The 12,500-nt window shown below is 51.0% G+C and overlaps 2 protein-coding genes across 3 annotated transcripts in view; one reads left to right on the top strand and one right to left on the bottom strand.

Annotated features, from left to right (window-relative positions):
* Window positions 1-9,931, top strand: part of cnih4 (cornichon family member 4) — a 10,319-nt gene extending 388 nt beyond the window's left edge. Inside the window, exons 2-7 of one of the 2 annotated variants that reach the window (XM_030103555.1) lie at window positions 609-677; window positions 895-1,007; window positions 1,118-1,258; window positions 1,440-1,471; window positions 9,209-9,214; window positions 9,921-9,931. In XM_030103555.1, the coding sequence (XP_029959415.1) occupies window positions 609-677; window positions 895-1,007; window positions 1,118-1,258; window positions 1,440-1,467 (351 nt within the window). In that variant the 3' untranslated portion in view covers window positions 1,468-1,471; window positions 9,209-9,214; window positions 9,921-9,931. Of the gene's footprint in view, window positions 1-608; window positions 678-894; window positions 1,008-1,117; window positions 1,259-1,439; window positions 2,102-9,208; window positions 9,215-9,920 lie in introns of those variants that run through there. The other variant, XM_030103554.1, reaches the window with a different exon arrangement.
* The window catches only part of LOC115397293 (WD repeat-containing protein 26-like), an 11,194-nt gene continuing 6,319 nt past the window's right edge, over window positions 7,626-12,500 (bottom strand). The window contains exons 6-14 of the mRNA XM_030103521.1: window positions 12,103-12,259; window positions 11,758-11,896; window positions 11,523-11,663; window positions 11,333-11,452; window positions 11,036-11,181; window positions 10,302-10,380; window positions 10,097-10,226; window positions 9,583-9,777; window positions 7,626-8,650 (exon numbers count right to left, since the gene is read on the bottom strand). Coding sequence (XP_029959381.1) covers window positions 8,628-8,650; window positions 9,583-9,777; window positions 10,097-10,226; window positions 10,302-10,380; window positions 11,036-11,181; window positions 11,333-11,452; window positions 11,523-11,663; window positions 11,758-11,896; window positions 12,103-12,259 — 1,130 coding nt within the window. The 3' untranslated portion in view covers window positions 7,626-8,627. The remainder of the gene's footprint in view (window positions 8,651-9,582; window positions 9,778-10,096; window positions 10,227-10,301; window positions 10,381-11,035; window positions 11,182-11,332; window positions 11,453-11,522; window positions 11,664-11,757; window positions 11,897-12,102; window positions 12,260-12,500) is intronic.

The following is a 12,500-nucleotide window of genomic DNA, read 5'->3' as shown; positions in this document are numbered from 1 at the left end:
TCGCGCGCGCAGTGGGATTGATCAGCTTGTTGACAGGGGACACGCCTGTCTGTCCCCCTCTGGACAGGAACCTGATCTGATCTGAGGTGATGACGGTTTTCCAGCTGCTGAAGGTCTCAGATGAGCCGTTCTACTCCTGGTCAGAGGCTTTGTCGTGGTTGTGGTTCGGCGTCTATATTATTGAAGAAGTGACTCATGTTCCCCGTTGGCCATAAAGCCTATCTGACCTCTGATTGTACTGGGCCTGATTAGTTCAAAGGTCTTTAAGATCTCATGATCAGAGCGCAGCGGGCTGATTGGTCGCTCAGGGTCACATTTCAGTGGCTCTTCGCCGTCTCTGAGGAGACTGAAGACAGACGGCTGTGCTTCCTCTGCACGGCTTCTTCATGTCCTTCATGTTAAAGTGGCATCAGTTTACAGAAAAATTCAGAGAGTAGCCTTCAGGGCCGGGCGGCCGTCCTCATCTCCTGATACGGCACCGATGAGTTCAGGTTGATGCTTTGACCTGCTCTGAGGAAGAGGAGGAGGATGAAGAGGAGGAGGATGAAGAGGAGGAGGAGGAGGATGTGAAAGTTTACTTGTCTCAGACACCTTGACTCAAAGTTCAGATCATCACCTTGTCTGACCTTGAATGTGACTACATCAACGCCCGAGCATGCTGCTCCAAGCTCAACAAAGTAAGTATACACACACACACACACACACACACACACTCACAAATTTAATTCAGGTCTTCTTACTGTCACTGATTAATCCTGTTGTCCGTCATCACAGACCGTCTGTGCTGAAGTCTTTACAGTAATGTGAATTTAGTCAGTTTTAGTGCGTTGATAAGAGTCATGGTGTGTGTGTGTGTCTGTGTGTGTGTGTGTCTCTCTCTCTCTCTCTCTCCAGTGGGTGATCCCAGAGATGGTGGGTCAGTGTCTCTCCACCATGCTGATGCTGGTGTCCATGCACTGGTTCATCTTCCTGCTCAACCTGCCGGTGGCGGTCTGGAACATGTATAGGTAGGTGCGGCGCCGCGGAGACCGTGGAGCAGGACTGAAGGACCGCCGGGAGGATCAGCGTCTCCTCCTCGGACTCCACCTCACGGCTCCCTCTGCTGGTCTCCCTGCAGGTACGCCAAGGTTCCCATGGGGAACATGGGGGTCTACGACCCCACCGAGATCCACAACCGGGGCCAGCTGAAGTCCCACATGAAGGAGGCCATGATCAAGCTGGGCTACCACCTGCTGTGCTTCTTCATTTACCTCTACAGGTAGGTGTGTGTGTGTGTGTGTGTGTGTGTGTGTGTGTGTGTGTGTGTGTGTGTGTGTGTGTGTGTGTGTGTGTGTGTGTGTGTGTGTGTGTGGTGTGTGTGTGTGGTGTGTGTGTGTGTGTGTGTGTGTGTGTGTGTGTGTGTGGCAGTGCTCCTGTAACGTGTTTCCTGTCTCCTGCAGCATGATTCTGGCTCTGATCAACGACTGAGGCCTCCAGCCGCCAGGCCCCCTCACCGCCCCCACCCCGCCCCCCACATGCTGTCACTGCTCCGGACTCTGGTTAATATTTAACCATCAGCCTCACCTGAGGACCCCCCCCCCCCCCCCCCCCCCCCCATCACACAGATCAGCTGAGCTCCTTAAGGCATGACTTAAATGTGATTTTTCTTTTTTTAAGATGAGGTGAATTCACCCTGACCCTGCAGTTCATCGGTTTATGTCTGAAAGCAGGATGGGGGGGTGGGGGGTGAGGGGGTGAGGGGGTGGGGGGCATGGCTGGATGTGATGTGATGTGATGTGATGCTGCAGGACTTTGTGGACAATCACACGGTGTTTGAGGCATCTGGAGGATCTGAGGATCCAGCACTGAATGATTTCTACTGTACCAGCCTGACATTCCCTGAGTGAGCGGGGAGCAGACACTCCTGTGTGTGTGTGTGTGTGTGTGTGTGTGTGTGTGTGTGTGTGTGTGTGTGTGTGTGTGTGTGTGTGTGTGTGTGTGTGTGTGTGTGTGTGTGTGTGTGTGTGTGTGTGTGGTGTGTGTGGTGTGTTCATGTGGGGTCGTCTCTGAACAAAGTTAAAAGGTTTTCCTAATTAAAGCGGTGCGTTGTTTTTACACGTCAGTCTGCGTCTGAGTTTTTTTTCAGTAGTTTCATCAAAGTCAGTGGAGAACGCTGAAACATTGGAGCCGTACGTCGAGTCTGAACAGACCTGTGTGGTGTTTCAGTCGTTGAACGCTCTCCTGACTTGTTTTAACACTGCTTCATTTTAAAACGGGTTTTATTCAGTATCAGTGATTTTTCAGAAGTCCCGCAGCTTTATCATCCTCAGAATGGCTCAGTAGAGTCGAACTGGAACGACCTCTTCATTTCCATGGAGCTGACGGTCTGAAGGAGCAGCGGCGGTGGTCAAACGAAGCCCCGTGAATCAGAGGGGTTCACCCTGCGCCTCACTCCTCACAGGAACAGGGAACACTGCCATCGCACTGCCAATTCAGACTGATCAGAGCCGAAGGTCCGTGAGCTGAGGTGCAGGCATGACTTCTGTGTGCAGAAACAATAACCTTGATTTCTCTGGAGTGTGTGCATGTGTTCGTAAAAATGACACCAACACAGATACTGAGCTCTGTTTTAATAAAGAAAATCAATGATAACATGTCAGGAGGTTGTATTTTTATTCAAAACACTGCTTTTTCCTTAGTTCCATGGTTTTTCCAGGCGGGTTCTCCTGCCCTGACCCTGGTCAACATAACCATCGCTGCCAGCCTGTGCGGTGGGGGTCCGGGGTTCTGTGTTCCTTCCAGAACACCACTGGATCCTCAGCTCGGGTAAGGTTGACCTCCACCAGGAGCCTCAACACTGGAGCTGCTGCTGATAGAGTCCAGGGCAGGGCGGGGTGGGTTTCACGTCACCCGAACATAACGGCGAATACACCGACCGGGTTACTGACTGCTGTTTGTAGATTCATTTCAACATGCAGGTGAAAACATGCAAATAATGACAGACATGAAAATATGAAGAAAACAAAACTCTCTCCTGGACAGCTCCAGGTCCTGACAGGATCCACACCTACTGGCTGAAGAAGCTCCCTGCTCTCCATGAAGGGAGGAGACGCTCTGTCCCCCTGCTGTCCTGCAGAGACCTGACCCCCCTCAGCCAGATCAGCACCAGGACTGGAGACAGGAACCGGTTCCACAGTGGAACAATCAGCCACCTCCTCTACCTGGACGACATCAGGCTGTATGCCAAGAGGGAGCGGGACATGGACTCCCTGATCCTCCTCACCAGGACATCCAGCAGGGACATGGACTCCCTGATCCTCCTCACCAGGACATCCAGCAGGGACATGGACTCCCTGATCCACCTCACCAGGACATCCAGCAGGGACATGGACTCCCTGATCCACCTCACCAGGACATCCAGCAGGGACATGGACTCCCTGATCCACCTCACCAGGACATCCAGCAGGGACATGGACTCCCTGATCCACCTCACCAGGACATCCAGCAGGGACATGGGGACGTCTCTGGGACTACATCAGTGTGGACGGATGGTATTGAGGAGAGGGAAGACGATCCAGACTGAAGGAGTTGAACTACCTGAAGGTAGCATCAGAGCTGTGGAAGAAGCTACAGATACCTGGGACACCACAGGATGAAGCAGCCCGGAGGTCAGAGGTCAGCCACAGCCAGATCCCTCCAGAGGGTGAGGCGGGTCCTGAGCAGTCAGCTGGATGGCAGGAATCACATCCAGGACATTAACGGCTGACATGTTGGATTTTTGGAGGCAGAGCGAGGGGGCGGGGCCACCCAACAACAAGGGGCGGAGCCTACTGAGAGCCGAGGAGCCGAGGACTGGAATAACGTGAAGGTCTGCTGTAACCTGATTCCTCGACATGTCAGTCTGTGCATCTCATTGTCAGTCATCGGAGCGGCCATCGGGGAACAGCTGGTGACCAACAAAATAGTCTGGGAAATGAAGAAGACCACAGCTGTCTCTGCTGAAGAGCAGAACCCTGGGAAAATACTCTCTACTTCACTCTATATGTAAAGTGTAGAGACGTTGAAAGTACAGGTAATAGCTGCAACTTGTACTGGAGCTAAAGTTAAAGTATGCTCTATATTTTTTACTCAAGTATAAATATGTGTGAAATGTACTTACAGTTTTTTTACAATTGCTTAAACACGATTTTGAAAACAGGCCTGGAATTTCAAAACACTACACACAGTTAGCACAACCACACACACAATATGGAAAACACTTCACATCCAGTGCAAAAGGAAACACTGTTGTAAAAACTATACACACCTTTATAAAAACCACACTATGCTACCATATGAAACACATTTCATCAGGCTGAGTTCTGTTGGAACCAGTCACACACTGCTGTGTTTAACCTGAAACACTTGTGGCAGTTCTCCCTCTGGACCTCTCAGTGAGTAGATCACTGCAGTGAAGGAGAGAAAGAGCAAATAAACAACATAGTAAATTCAAACACATCACAAGATCAATGCTGCAGACTCCTGAAATTATGATTTAATGTTTCCATAGAACCACATTCAGTCAACAGTCACAAGAAAACAAATCACAACTCTGTAAAGCCACAAAATAGACAAATAAAAATACTGTACTACCAGTACAGGTTAACAATATGTAAAGAAAATGAAGAAAACAAAAAGAAATCTGGGTAAAATAAATGAAATACTAAACATCTCTTGGCCTAGCTGGATCTGGCCAGAGAGTTTCATCTACATCACAAGAACCGTCCTGAACGACGGATCCTTCCTCGCAGCTGCAGCGTCAGTTTGGTCACAAGCCTCTTCCCTGGCCTGGATGAGGCGTCTGAGTCTGGAGCCGGAGGTCAGAGGTCAGAAACTCTCCTCCGCCGTGCCCAGAAAGATTCCTGGATGGGGTTTAGAAATGGGGAGTGTGGAGGAAGGTCCAGGACTGTAACAGTGGGTGGTGCTGAAACCAGTTCTGGACCAGAGCAGAGTGGAGGAAGGACACGTTGTCCCAGAGGACCATGTGGATCTGGAGCGTCCGGTTATTTCCTGGGAGGAGGCTGTGCAGTCTGTCCAAACATCCGATCATGTGATGTGCTGTAAGGTCATGTTGGCCTGCCGGTGGAGGACCCCCTTCAGGGAAACGGCTGCTCAAAGGCTGACGTTACCCCACGTTGCTCTGGGACATTACGGTAGTTACAGCCCGGCGGCCGACCATGTTTCTCCCCTGCTGCATTTTCATAGAGCTCAAACCTGGTCGGTGTGTCTACAGTAAAGCAGTCCTGTGTTTCACTCCTGATGTGGGGGTTTCACCAAACGGCTCATGGCTGTGGTCATTTGTCCATCAGTGCTGTGGAATTTCAATGAAGTGACGTCTTGATATACGTCTGCGTCTAACGTATACAAGTGTGTTTAGTGTTCTGAAAATGACTGTGTGTGTTGTTCTGCAGAGAGTGTGAGTCTGCCTTTGTGTTTATAGTGGTGAAACTCTGGTCCTGTGTTTTGCTCCTTGAGTGGAAGGTATTGATAGTTATGTGATTCTGTTGTTTTTAGTGTTTATGCAATCATAGAAAACTGTAAATACAGTAAAAAGTATTTGTACTTAGTTACTACACAGTACTGCATGCGGTGATGAGTGAGGAAGAGAAGAGGCTCATTGAGGGTCTCCAGCCGTCGGAACCTGCAGCTGCTTCACGTGGAAACGCTCCAGACGGATTCCAGTCCAGTACCTCCTGACTCCTCAGCTTCACTTGGTGGCCTGCACTGTACATCAGGTCTGCTGTTACATTTACAGAATAAAAATGAAGCCACATCAGTGACGTTTCAGTTGAAAGTTTGTTGTTGATTCGACAAATTCAGTGAAGCGAAGCCGTCGTCTCCACGCGAGCCTCATACCGGTGGACAGTTGGCACAGGGCGTTCACAGACAGCCACAATGAAACACACACAGGACGTCTGCTTCCACTTTAAAACCCTGATTGCTTTATTTAAAATATGCACACAAAACAATTCTCCTACAGAACTCTACTGAACAGTACAATCACTTTTTGTAATAACACACTGAAAATGTAGAATGTTTGTGCCAGAAATCACCTGCAAGCAAACAAAGCTCCTACTTTGGCTTCTGAGAGCGAGGAGAGAAGAGACGGGGAGCAACTGAAAGAGGCGGGTGGAGGGCACAGCGGCAGCAGCGACTACAACAGCACGCAAGAGTGTGTGTGTGTGTGTGTGTGTTCACATCTACCAAAGTGTGTTTCAGCTTCAATAAAGTCACAACAGAAGAGTTTGGATCGAAGCGTGAAATGGAGACAGCGATGGAGGATTGGAGGACGAAAGAGGAGCCTCGCCAGTCCACACCACAGAAGAAGAGTGTGGTGTGGGCCTCGCCAGTCCACACCACAGAAGAAGAGTGTGGTGTGGGCCTCGCCACAGGTCAGAACACAGAAACAGCACAAACGACACCGGAGCACAGATCAGGCAACAGCTCTTCCCCGGAGAGGAGCCGGCTCACCAATCACTTTATGTTACACTGTGTACAAAAGTCTGGCTCTGCTGCTGGTCCAGAGACACTGCTGGTCCCGACCCAGCCCCCCGGAGCAGAGCGCCCCCCGGAGCAGAGCGCCCCCCGGAGCAGAGCGCCCCCCACTGCGGCCGCACACTGACAGAAAACCTTCTATAACTTCTGACATCAAAACTTCAGTGTTTCAGTTATATCAAAAACTCCAGGTTATTAAAAAAACAAAACAGACATTTCAGTTATTTAATTCACACAGTGGAACTCGTGTGTATCTGACACACGAACGGACACATTTGTTTTCATTCAGTATAAATTTACCTCATCAGTCATTAAAATGAAAAATACAGTATCCGGAACATTTTAAAGGGTTCTCACATTATCTGTTTTCTCATAAGAAAAGTGCTTCACCGTAACGAGCAGAGAAGTGACTAAAACTATTAACAGCAGTGGAAGTTCAGAGCATTTCATCCCTATTAGCTGGTAAAGTGAAGAAAACTTGTGATATTGGAGAATAAAGTCGACGCACCGGCCTGTGAAGGCTGCTTTGAAATATAGACCTTCAACAGATATTCAGGGTGACGCACAGCCTGGAATCCTCAGATGAAGAAACGACGAGGGTTTACGCTTTGTTCACATGGAATCTCATTTTCCTCTGACACTTCTCTTCTTCAACCGCAAACGCTGTAGTTAGCAAAATACTACACTTCTTTTTAAACCTGCTTAAATGAATCAATTTAAATAAAATGATTAAAAAGCAAATGCTCAAAATTTGTAAAAACTTGGAGCCAGTAGAGGGGCCACACACACACACACACACACACACACACACACACACACACACACACACACACACACACACACACACACACACACACACACACACACACACACACACACACACACACACACACACACACACACACACACACACACAGTCTCGTATTTCTATCCTTGTGGGGACCGTCCATTGACTCCCATTCATGTCTAGCCCCTAACCCTGACCCTTACCCTAACCCTAACCCACACCACAACAAAGCCTAACCCTAAAGAAATGTTTTTACACTTTTACTTTTTTCAGTAACAACAACATGGTCAAGAAAACACTGTTTCTCCTACTTAGGACCGGAAAAAGGTCCCCACAAGGCACGTCGTTCCACGTTTTGCTATCCTTGTGGGGACATTTGGCCCCGACAAGGATAGAAATACAAGAACACACACACACACACACACACACACACACAGGTAATTTAGGGTGAAAAGCGTCCCTGTAGCCGTCGCCTCAGATTCTGGCTTCAAGACGATTTTGTAAAAACATGAGTGGATTTTAAAGAGCCGTCACACACACCGCTACTGAACCCCATCCTGGAATACCACTTTGCACCACATGGTGGCGCAGATGGGACGCTGCACTACAGAATGGGAGGGGGCTCGGGGGGCTGAGCACTGAGAGCCGCCAGCCAGCGTCTCCCCACCGCTCGGTCCACTGGCAGCAGGACCAAAACAAAGGACAGGTCAGGAGTGAAGGAAAGCAAAAAACGTGTGTGTGTGTGCGTGTATATATATATATATATATATATATATATATATATATTATTCATTTATATAATCAGGGCTGCTGCTGGGAGGGACGTGCGTTAGAAACAGGACGCGCACGTGAGAGCAACTGAAACAGGAAGTGGGGAACTGCACTCCATCAGGAAGGTTCCGGTGATCCAACAAGGCAGCAGGACACACAGTCTGTGCAAACGTGCTGAAACCGCCGCCGCTCGCTCCCGACCAGGCGGCGAGCCGGGCACGCTCCGCAGGTCAGGTGGGCTTCAAACGGGGAGGGGGGGGGGGGGGGGGGGGGGGGGGTCCGCACCCCTCAGTCAACTACGCATCAATAAATAAGGTGTTTGAATAAATATGAGGTGGAGGGTGGTGCCGACACCAGGAGGGGGTCCGATCACAACCACGTGACTGAGTCTGACATCTCTGTGTTGGGACATCTTGAAGCAAAAAACAACAAAAAAAAAAAAAGCACTGCAGGCCACGCCTCCAGGAAGCAGCTGTCCAATCGTCAAAGCCCCCCCAAAGCTTCATCCATTCAAGTTTCTACAGAGTCTGGCGGTGCGGAGAGCAGCGGCTCGTCATCAGCTGTCCATACTGCAGCATTCTGCACAACACAAACACAAAGGTCAGCAGGGAGGGCGGCCGAAGCTTCATGAACCAGTCTGTCATTCCTGACGCCACCAGAGGGCGCTCTGGGTTCGAAGGTGAGAGGCTGAAGGCCTGAGTGAGGCCTGCTCTCAGACATGAGCGAGCCCAGAATCAGTGGATTTCTTGGACCGATTATCTGTGATTCTCACACCTGATCCTCCTGCCAGGCCTTTTCTGATCACCTGATGAAGCAACATCGTCCAGCTGTGACCGCGCATTATGAATGAATGAATGAATGAATGAATGAATGAATGAATGAATGAATGAATGAAGGTGTGCCAGTGAAATGGACTTGCTCCACTTGGTTTTGGTGATCTACAGATGTTTTCATGACTTACAGATGTGGTGGAGTTTTACAGATGTGTTGGAGTTTTAAAGATGTTTTGGTGATTTACAGATGTTTTTGTGTTTTGCAGATGTTTTGATGACTTACAGATGTTTCGGAGTTTTAAAGATGTTTTGGTGATTTACAGATAATTTGATGACTTACAGATGTGTTGGAGTTTTACAGATGTTTTGCGTTTTAAAGATGTTTTACAGATGTGTTGGAGTTTTACAGATGTTTTTGGTGATTTACAGATGTGTTGGAGTTTTACAGATGTTTTTGGTGATTTACAGATGTGTTGGTGTTTTACAGATGTTTTTGGTGATTTACAGATGTGTTGGTGTTTTACAGATGTGTTGGAGTTTTACAGATGTTTTTGGTGATTTACAGATGTGTTGGTGTTTTACAGATGTTTTTGGTGATTTACAGATGTGTTGGTGTTTTACAGATGTGTTGGAGTTTTACAGATGTTTTTGGTGATTTACAGATGTTTTGGTGATTTACAGATGTGTTGGTGATTTACATGTTTTACAGATGTGCTGGCGGGCTGGCGGAGCTCGTACCGTTGAACCCCTCTGCGTCCTGGACGTCCAGGAAGGGGGCGGGGCCCCAGATGCGCACGGTGCCGTCGTCGGAGGCGCTGGCCAGCAGTCCGGGCAGAGCGGGGTTCCAGCTGACGCAGTTGACGGTGCGGGTGTGGCCGGTCAGCTCGGCGATGGGCAGCTCGCTGCGCCGGTGCCAGATGTAAACTTTATGATCTGACGGGAGAGAAGACAGCGAGAATCCTCCCTGATGAAAAGACTGACGGCCAGGTCTCTGCGCTCGCTCCTTTCTAACAGTGCTCTTTCTCTTGCCCCTTTTCTACACCAGCTTCATGTGACCATCCTCCGTGTTAAAGAAGTGCGTGGACTCATGCTGTTTATCGTGTTTATTGTTGTGGTTTAGATGCTTTTGTGACGCAGAGGGTCTGATGAGTTGCCTGTCCTCTCAGTGTCAGGATGGACTGTCTGGATTCCTCTGACCCCTCAGTGACCTCTCACAGCTCTGTTCTGTCCAGTGTCAGAGTCGGTGTCTTGCCTTCGCTGCCGCTGGCGATGAAGTCCTCGTTATGGCCTCCGAAGCAGGAGTGGATGGTGTAGAAGCCCTGCGTCACCCCCTGGTACTTCCTGACCAGAACCCGGTCCTGCAGGTCCCACAGGTGGACCCCCTGAGGACCCACGGCAAAACCATCAGCTCCCAGCACCACAGTCAGGCAGGGTCCAGAGAGCAGGCGGCTTCTCACCTGAGTGGCCACGTTCAGCAGGGCCAGCCTCCCGTTCTTAGAGACGGTGAAAGACATGATGGGGTGGTCCTCCTGCACTCTGCAGAGACACAGAGGGTCACAGGAGGTCACAGCAGGTCACAGCAGGTCACAGGACGTCACAGCAGGTCACAGCAGGTCACAGGACGTCACAGGACGTCACAGCAGGTCACAGGACATCACAGCAGGTCACAGCAGGTCACAGGACGTCACAGGACATCACAGCAGGTCACAGCAGGTCACAGCAGGTCACAGGACGTCACAGCAGGTCACAGCAGGTCACAGGACGTCACAGGACGTCACAGCAGGTCACAGGACATCACAGCAGGTCACAGCAGGTCACAGGACGTCACAGGACATCACAGCAGGTCACAGCAGGTCACAGCAGGTCACAGGACGTCACAGCAGGTCACAGCAGGTCACAGGACGTCACAGGACGTCACAGCAGGTCACAGGACATCACAGCAGGTCACAGCAGGTCACAGGACGTCACAGGACGTCACAGCAGGTCACAGCAGGTCACAGGACGTCACAGGACATCACAGCAGGTCACAGCAGGTCACAGCAGGTCACAGGACATCACAGCAGGTCACAGCAGGTCACAGGATGTCACAGCAGGTCACAGCAGGTCACAGCAGGTCACAGCAGGTCACAGCAGGTCACAGCAGGTGTGCGACCTGCCGTACGTTACTGTGCTGTACTGCTTCCTGACTCACATGTTTCGGTCAGTCAGGTCCTCAAAGTTGTATCCGCGGATGCGCTGATGGGTGTCGGAGGCGAGGACGGTCCGGCCGTCACTCAGACACCACAGGCACTGCACTCGGACCCCCTCCCACGAGTCCAGCAGGTTTCCATCCAGATCCTGGAAGTGCAGAACCAAACGCATTGAGACCCAAAGACCTGAAACCTCAGAGCGAACCCTCGAAACTTTCCCAGCACGGAGGCTTGCATTCGCTGTTTTCAAGTTTGTCCAATATCTGGGAGGGCAGCGCACGGCGGGGCTCCATACTCACACACTGGTAGAACTGGCCCCGCTGGCCCCCGGTGACGAAGCGCTTCCCGTCCGGGTTCCAGGCCACGCTGGTCAGGCTGTCCTCATGAGACTGACTCATCTTGGTCCGCAGCTCCCCCGTCTGCAGGGGACGGGACGGCGGCGTGACTCGGGAGGACAGTGACGGGAGGCGGCGGGCCGAGGACCGGTACCTGGACGTTCCACAGCCACAGCTCGGAGCAGTCGTCCGGACCGCAGGCGATCAGGTAGGCGTCGTCGGGGCTCCAGGCCAGGTAGGAGACGCCGTAGGCGTGGCCCTCCAGGGTCTTCATCAGCTTCAGCTGCTGGGTGTCCTGCAGGCAGCAGACAGGGCAGCCCGTCACACACACACACACACACACACAGCCCCCCTGTCCCTCCCCCCGACCCGCCGGGACCTCTGCTCACCGGGTCCACCTGCCACACGATCACCGTGGTGTCCTTGGAGCCGGTGGCCAGCTTGGTGCCGTCGTTGGAGAACTTGCAGAACCAGACTTCATTACAGTGTTCAGTCAGGATCTGCTGGGTGTAGCAGGGGAACTGTTTCCTACACACACACACACACACACACACACACACACACACACACACACACACACACACTAGCGTTAATACTGCTGACAGCAGGTCGCTGTGTCCTCTTTAGTGTGTAGATCTCAAGATGACGAGACCCAATGCAGTGAAGGACGTGTGTGTGTGTGTGTGTGTGTGTGTGTGTGTGTGTGTGTGTGTGTGTGTGTGTGTGTGTGTTACCGGCTGCAGGCGTGGTCCAGCAGCAGGGACACGGAGTCCAGTCCGCTGTCCAGCTTGGTGTTGTGGTAGAGGCAGCGCTCCCTCTGCAGCTCCACCGCCTGCCTCAGCAGCGTCTGCAGGCGGCGAGGAGGCAGCATCACGGACGGAGGCAGGTACGCTACACACACACACACACACACACACCAGTGAGAACACTTTTTAAAACACAACCTCTAAAAAATGTTTTTACACAGCAATGCAGGTTTACAGGTGAGTGTAATATGTGCAGAGAAACAAACAAAAGGATGTAAGTGCCGAATAGACAGAAGACATTTATGAACCACAGAGAGAGAGAGAGAGAGAGAGAGAGAGAGAGAGAGAGAGAGAGAGAGAGAGAGAGAGAGAGAGAGAGAGAGAGA

The sequence above is a fragment of the Salarias fasciatus genome, chromosome 11, assembly GCF_902148845.1.
Source record: "Salarias fasciatus chromosome 11, fSalaFa1.1, whole genome shotgun sequence".
Classification (NCBI taxonomy): Eukaryota; Metazoa; Chordata; class Actinopteri; order Blenniiformes; family Blenniidae; genus Salarias; species Salarias fasciatus.
This window is presented reverse-complemented; position numbering and strand designations above follow the sequence as displayed.